Source organism: Nicrophorus vespilloides, unplaced genomic scaffold (genome assembly GCF_001412225.1).
Source record: "Nicrophorus vespilloides isolate i.1.1-1 unplaced genomic scaffold, Nicve_v1.0, whole genome shotgun sequence".
Classification (NCBI taxonomy): Eukaryota; Metazoa; Arthropoda; class Insecta; order Coleoptera; family Silphidae; genus Nicrophorus; species Nicrophorus vespilloides.
In genome coordinates, this window is record NW_017097899.1 from 1573 (window position 1) to 9838 (window position 8266).

General features: G+C 29.2%; 1 protein-coding gene across 1 annotated transcript; it reads right to left on the reverse strand.

Moving 5' to 3' along the window:
- Positions 1 to 3009: 3009 nt before the first annotated feature.
- Positions 3010 to 6590, reverse strand: LOC108561338 (stearoyl-CoA desaturase 5-like). The gene is made up of 5 exons (XM_017919217.1): positions 6377 to 6590; positions 6106 to 6321; positions 3904 to 4024; positions 3666 to 3851; positions 3010 to 3611 (listed from the first exon to the last, which is right to left on the reverse strand). Exons 1-5 carry the CDS (start codon positions 6588 to 6590, stop codon positions 3224 to 3226), a joined length of 1125 nt encoding a protein of 374 aa, XP_017774706.1. The 3' UTR covers positions 3010 to 3223.
- Between the last annotated feature and the right edge of the window lie 1676 nt (positions 6591 to 8266).

The window sequence follows — 8266 nt, forward strand, 5'->3', positions numbered from 1 at the left end:
AATTTATATAAAATTATAATTATTTCTTTGATAATTATTTCCTATAATAATTAACACTTCTTCAATGATTAATAATAAGTATTTTATTGAAGAAATATTGAAATGTAAAGATTTTTCTCCTTTAAATCAAAATTACATAAGTTTCTTCATAAGTTTTACAATATTAATTTAACAAACTTGTATAAAATTACAATTATTTTTAGATTTTTTTCTTTGATAATTATTTTCTATAATTAACACTTGTTCAGTGATTAATAATAAGTATTTATTGAAGAAATAAAGCATAAAGATTTTTATGCAATTTTTTGCAGTGTTGGTTTTAGAATTTTTACCAACATTACATCATTTATCTTGCATTTTCTCCTATCCATTCTTACCGATCTTCTTGAAATTTGACATGAAATATCGTTAGACTTTAACAAATTGAGAAACAACTTTTGTTTTTTTTTTCAGAAACAAATGTATTAACGCCAACTAAGCGAACTTTTGTTAGCAAAGATTTGTTTACAACAAATAAAAATGTAATATAAATATTAATAACATTATCATCTCTAAAAAAATCAACATTTAATGTGTTATATGATATTTATTATTTGCTTTTACATTTCGAACACACACGCAGATTGCAATTAAATGCGAGTACAAACATACTTTAATTAACGATAATTTGCAATTGTGAAATACAATATTGTACGTATAAAATGTAATCATAATTTTCATATTAATATTATTGTAATTTACGTGTTAATAAAGAACATCCAATTTCCACGCAACAAAACAAAACAATAGATATTCGCACAATTTAACGAAATCAATAATCTCATAATGCATTTTCAATCAGTTTTAAAATATAGAAACATAATTTCTTGATTCGACTTTATTAGTTGATTTGTAATTATTTTCTATAATTAATGATTAATAATAATTATTTATTGAACAATTGAAGTGTTAATGTTTTTTATCATTTCTAAATCAAAATTACATCTTTTTCTACGTGGTTTTTACAATATTAATTCAATATAAAATTAGAATTATTTTTAGGTCTTTTCAAACAAATCCGTTTGTGCATGCTTGATTTGCGCAACTGAAACGATACATATGCATAGGGTTTATATAATTATTACTATATGGATGTGGAGATTGAGTGTGAGAGAAAAAAACAAAAACTGTGGTGTGGTAATCAGAAAACGCTGTATGCACTTGCACGTAAACAATCAATCTTGAAACGTGGGCGTTCGTAAGCTTGTATTTATTTTCTTGCTGTCTTACGTAGGAAATAAGATAAATCGCTTTAGTTAGCTGTGAAAAGCTTCCACTTAAAAAAAAATAGGTTTTAACAACTAATATTGGTCATATAAAACGTGTTTTTTTTTTGTAACTCAAAATTTTCCTCAATTTTTTTAATGTAAACTCGATGGCAGTACAAAGGTGTAAGTAGGCTCGTTGGAAAGGTGAGACATTCAGCTTTCATACGACTTCATTTGATGATGTAATTATCTTAAGGGGTTGTTGAGAAATTCTCGAAAAACTGTAATTTAAAAAAAAAACGTCGTTTCTCTGTTTTTTCAATTTCTACAGCTTATATCAGGCGTGCCGACAGCAACACAAAGATGCCAGTAGATTCGTTGGAAAGGTGAGACATTCAGCTTTCATACGAGTGGTTAATGATGTAATTATCTTAAGGGGTTGTCGAGAAATTCACGAAAAATGGAAAAAACGACGTTTCTCTGTTACGTAACGAACATTACGTAACGCTTGTTACATAAAAAGATTGTACAACGCTTGCGTGCATTTGATTATGCAATAAAATAATAAAAAAACTTTTCGAGTTATTATCGAAAATCCACTTTTTTGGTAAATCCTATTTACTTTTTTTTCCAATGTTTACAGCTCATAGCAGGCGACTCGAAAGTAGTATGAAGATGCCAGTAGCCTTTTTGGAAAGATGAGACATTCAGCTTTCATACGAGTATCCGATGATGTAATTATCTTAAGGGGTCGTCAAGATATTCATGAAAAAAATTAAAAAAACGTCGTTTCTCTGTTTTTTCAATTTCTACAGCTCATAGCAGGCGTGCCAACAATAACACAAAGATGCCAGTGGATTCGTTGGAAAGGTGAGACATTCAGCTTTCATACGAGTATACGATGATGTAATTATCTTAAGGGGCTATAGAGAAATTCACGAAAAACTGAAATGAAATGGAAAAACGTCGTTGCTCTATTACGTAACGAACATTACGTAACTCTTCTTACATAAGAAATTGCGCAACGCTTGCGTGCATCTGATTATGTAATAAAATCATAAAAAAAGTTTATTACTTTTCGAGTTACTATCGAAAAAAAGAAGTGTTAATTCACTTTTTTTCCCAATTTCTAGACTCGATGGCAGTACAAAGATGTAAGTAGGTTCGTTGGAAAGATGAGACATTCAGCTTTCATACGAGTGGTTAATGATAGTACTTATCTTAAGGGGTTGTCGAGAAATTCACGAAATTTTTATAACATTTTATAGCAACTAAATTTAACGTTTATTAAAATAAAAATTGAGAATTTAAGTAAGTTACCAAGTGTATTCAAAGTTTTCCTAAATCTATAATAACTAGATATTACATGAATTATATACTTGCATGTTTTTTTTTTTGTTGCAAATCGAAATTTAAATAATGAATTAATAAATAAATACAATGTTTAACTGCGAATGAGAACATTTCAATTACAAATTAAAAATTTTAACATAAATAAGTACAATAAATTTCAATTAAGTTTGCAAATAGTAAAATACGTGTGAATCGAAATATTTGTCGAATTACATAACTTTCCCTAAATACTATGTGTATGGGGGTCAGTTAATTAAGGGCGGTTTTGGGATAGAGAATGTAAATCCATGCAGCACGTAAACAGGATTAGTTTTGCGTCCTAGTTTCCGGTATGCGAAAATCCTTTAATAATCGTATATGAAAATCTTTGGAGCGCATTTTCGGTTTTACGAAACAGCATAAAATCCATTCGAAATAACGTTAATCCATTCCGATCGAAGACATCTCCCAAGCACACAACAAACTGCAAACAATTTACATACTCAGACTACACAGAATATTATACACAATGCATTAGCGGGGAGCTTTGCATCCGAGTTTGAATTATGTTCCAAACATTCGCCCCCACACACACAAAACGACAGAACCGATATACATCAGGTTCACGTCAACTGCAATTGTACTTATTCAGAGCAAATTATGCCGTTGGAGATTTGTATCTCCCGCATCTCGTCTCGGCCCATGGCTTTATCGCCCCAACCCCAAACCTCCTCCTTCGAATCATCGAGTTTCTTCTCCACGAAATTCCTCTTCATCTCGGTGAGATCACCGTCCCAAGTACCATCGCCTGTGCGAAACGCTCGTCTCCTGATCATCTCCGGTGAAGTTGTCTTCAACTCCGTGGCCCATCCGATTTTCGCGAAGAAATCAATCATAGACGTAGTTATGTTTCTGATATCGTTCCCGAACTCGGCAGCTTTGTAATCCCACGGGAATGTGTGGTGGTAATTGTGGAAACCTTCACCTAAACCTATAATTAACATCATTTGGTTCTGCGTCGGCCCTATATTCCTACAACAATCCTCGATATAAGAAACGAATCAATCTTTTGATTATTTCACTTACTTATCGTATGGTTTTGTGCCGTAGAGATGAGCTGCGCTGTTCGTGCACCAAACCATGTTCACACTCATCACGTATCTTAGGACTGTTGCAACGTGCCAAGAAATCGATATGCTTTCGTTCCAGAAGTACCAAGGCACTAGCATTGGGAAGATGAATGTACCAAACAGCACCAAAGGAGCGTAATATCTAAAATATTCAACGTACAATCAAGAAGTAACCAAGATTCAATAACACTCACTTCCTCTGGAACACAACTACCGAATCCTGTTCCAAATCCGAAACATCCACGGTCTTTCCTTTTTCAATCACATCTTTGTGCTTCTTCACCATCAACCATCCAACGTGCGAAAAGAAGAAACCTGGAATTTATTGAAACTATTACTATTTATCATGAGATTAATTGTAACTTATCTATATTTATTATAGATTATCATAATCCATTCATATCTTATTTCTGAACTAAAAAATAGATTAGTTTTGAAATAATCACTTCTATTTATTAATCTTAAGATTCATTCTTTGAAAAAACCATTATTAATAATGAATTATATTTTACGTAATCTTATTGAAAGAAGTTTTACTATAATCTTTATAATAACAATTTCCTTCTATTAAGTACTAAATATGTGAATTAACATGAAAATTAGATAATTTTACTAATTGATATTAATGTAGTTTTCTTCTAATTATATAAATCAACACTTTGTCAATTCTGTAAATTTTGTTGTTTTAGTATTAATACTGAAATGGTGGTCTGAAATGAAGCTTTTTTTTTGTACGAAAAAGTCAATTATTGTGTTTGTTTGATACGGATGATCGGTTTTGCATAAACTCAAGTCCTAGGTTATTTAACTCGTGCGACGGTGGACGTGTAAACAAATCAATATTGATGGAAGGACTAGACGCGAAGACGATGAAGAAATCTTCGGGGTCCTTAATCCTAAATCCTTAATGACCGTCAAGTGATTGAACAGTATGCTAATGCTCATCCATACAATTAACGCAAATCCTGCGTCCAGACCACGCCAACACTCGTAAATCCAAAAACGATTAACAAAACGATCATCGGCAATAAGAAAAGTTCATTACTTTCGCTGAAAAACGATAAAATCCAGTTTGAAATGTTGATAATTAGCACGCTAATTATTAGCGGCTTAATTAAATCTATACCGGCTCGGATTTTCAATGGAAAATAAACTTTTTAATGGTCAAATCTCTTACGATGAAAAGAGAAACTCTTTGTTAATTGGACAAACTTTTTCCGCTCATCTCTTTCAATACAGAAAAAAAAGTATTGTTACTACAATAATAGGAATACAAAAAAACTAGAGAAAACAACTCGTTTTATTTGAATTTATTATCTAAAACTTTAATCAAAATCTGATTTCAAATTATAGAAATATTGACTTTACAAAGTTTCATTTCATTCCAAATCTCATCATAATTGCAACTGAAGAAAACAACTCTTTTCATTTGAATTTATTATGTAAAACTTTAATCAAAATCTGATTAAAAATTGCAGAAATATTGAATTTACAAAGTTTCATTTCATTCCAAATATCATCATAATTACAACTGAAGAAAACAACTCGTTTCATTTGAATCTATTATGTAAAGCTTTAATAAAAATCTGATTAAAATTTGCAGAAATATTGAATTTACAAAGTATTATTTGATTCCAAATCTCATCATAATTGCAACTAAAAAAACAACTCTTTTCATATGAATCTATTATGTAAAACTTTAATCAAAATTTGATTACAAATTGTAGAAATATTAAATTTACAAAGTTTCATTTCATTCCAAATCTCATCATAAGTGCAACTGAAGAATACAACTCTTTTCATTTGAATCTATTATGCATAACTTTAATAAAAAATTGATTAAAAATTGTAGAAATTACAAAGTATTATTTGATTCCAAATCTCATCATAATTTATCAGAAAAAATAAGAACACTTCTGATAATAAGAAAATATTTATTCAAAATTTGAGTTATTTCATTAAATTGTATTACTTTTTTTTGAGATATTTGCAATTGAAATATTTAGTGAACTAATTGATTTAAGTTATTTGGACAATCTGAATCTGAAACTATAAAGATTAAACTATAATCTCATAGATTCAATAATAATAATTATACACACTTCAAAATGTATCAACAAAATTTTGCAACCAACAGAAATTAATTAAAATGTTTTGATTATTAACGCTTGAAATCTTAAGTTTAGGTATATGTGGATCAATATGTGAATAGGTTTTTCTAAATTTCAATATATAAGAAGTATTTGAAGTTAAACCCAAATTTTATTAAATTTATTGAAAAAAAAAACTATGCTTTGAATTCATTGAACTACTTTCATTTCCATTGTATTCATAACAATTCTAATTAGAAACTGTTAGTGTTTCATTGATTTCTATAGATAATTGTTTTAATTTACCTCTTTTTGCGTTATGCGGATCTGCGTCGGTTTCTGCATATTTATGGTGAACCCTATGATCTCTGGCCCATTCGTAGATGTGGTTCTGGAAGGTCATGGTCATGAAGGTGGCGAGGAGGATGCGAAGAGGAAGGTTAGCCTTGTAGGTTTTGTGGGCCCAAAGCCTGTGCGCTCCTCCGGTGACGGCCATCGAGGAAGTGATTCCAACGAAGAGACCTGTTTTTACACACTGGATTTATTAGAAATCATTGCTAATTACTTCTACACTTACCCCAACAGATTGTGCTTATTTTAGTATTTCCAGTTAGAACTAGTACTAGTCCGTAGACGGCGGCCAAATGAAGATATCCGAGGACGAAAACATTGAACCAAACAATGTCCCAGCTGTATTTATTACTGGATTCGTGGTTCTGGTTCTTCTGGAGATGGATGGTAGTGGGTGGATTGTAAGCCGTCTTCGGCTGCGATCTCAGTGTGACAAACATTGTTCTACAAATGATCCAATACAACGGATCTCCGCTTATATTAGCTCTTCACCTAATCTTTTATTTCTCTTTAACAAATTCCTTCCCTTTCTCCATGACTACACTTTTTTTTGCATCTAACAATATCCCACTTATTTACCTTTGTGTGCAGATTTACTTTGTAATTAAATCCATTCCTTCATTCAATATTTACAACCCTTTTTTAACACCTTTATGATGTTTATCCACATTCATTATTACCACTTTTTGTTTATTAAATTGTTAATAAAAATAAATGTTTTTTTCATGTATAAATTGTAATTATTTCTAATTTCTAAGATGTAAAATTGAAAAAAAAGGAAAACTTTTCATCAATTTCAACAAATTATAAAATAATCCAACATTTACTACCCAACACCCTTATGATGTTTATCCACATTCATTATTTCCACTTGCTGTTTGGTAAATTGTTAATAAAAAGAAATGTCGTTTCATGTAAAAATTGTAATTATTTCTAATTTCTAAGATAAAAAATTGACAAAAAAAAGGAAACTTTTCATCAATTAATCTATAATCAATGATTATTACAACAAATTATAAAATAATCCAACATTTACTACCCTTTTTAACACCCTTATGTTGTTTATCCACATTCATTATTATCATTTTTTCTTTATTAAATTGTTAAGTAAAAAAAATGTCTTTTCATGTATAAATGGTAATTATTTCTAATTTCTAAGATGTAAAATTGACAAAAAAAATGAAAACTTTTCATCAATTAATGTATAATCAATTATTATTACAACAAATTATAAAATAATTCAACATTTACTACCCTTTTTAACATCCTTACAATGTTTATCCACATTCATTATTACCACTTTTTGTTTGTTAAATTGTTAATAAAAAAAATGTCTTTTCATGTATAAATTGTAATTATTTCTAATTTCTAAGATATAAAATTGACAAAAAAAAAGGAAAACTTTTCATAAATTAATGTATAATCAATGATTATTACAACAAATTATAAAATAATCCAACATTTAAAACCCTTTTTAACACCCTTATGATAATTATCCACCAACAATCACATTTATTATTACTATTATTTTTTTATTAAATTGTTTATAAATTTATGTTCAATTCTAAGAAAATTGAAAAAAAAAAAAGAAAACTATTCATGAATTCAAAATATTTGTCCAAAAATACATTATTTCAATGATTATTACATCAAATTATAAAGTAACGTGCAAAAAATCTAAGCGTATTCATTTATAATTTGATCCGTATGACAATTTTTGTTTTCTTCTTCAAACTTCCGCCGGAAATCTAAGTAACAATTACATTTAAATTGATTTAAAAATGAAGAAGCTGTATTCAAAACTGTACATCGAATTACCAGATTATTCAATTAAATGAACTTTTTTTCAATCAGCAAAGAAAAAAAAAGACATTATTACTCGTATAAATCTAAAAACTAACATTGTTTAAATTATTAGTGGTAAAGCAACATTTTAATATAGTTTACATAATTTTTATTATTTTGTTGACTATATCGAAATCCCGACTATATTGAAATCCCGACAGTATTATAAATTTCTACAATAACATTTTTATGGTAGTCGGGATTTTGATTGTCGCGATTATGGTAGTCGGGATTTCGATATAGTCGGGATTTTGATTATCGGGATTATGGT

Bases quoted from the DNA above. Each gene is read 5' to 3' on its own strand.
- LOC108561338 (XM_017919217.1), bottom strand. From the start codon at position 6,590: ATGTTTGTCACACTGAGATCGCAGCCGAAGACGGCTTACAATCCACCC. The intron at 6,322-6,376 runs GTAAGTGTAGAA...GTGTAAAAACAG, and splicing joins AATAAGCACAATCTGTTGGG to GTCTCTTCGTTGGAATCACT. The intron at 3,612-3,665 runs GTAAGTGAAATA...GGATTGTTGTAG, and splicing joins GGCACAAAACCATACGATAA to GAATATAGGGCCGACGCAGA.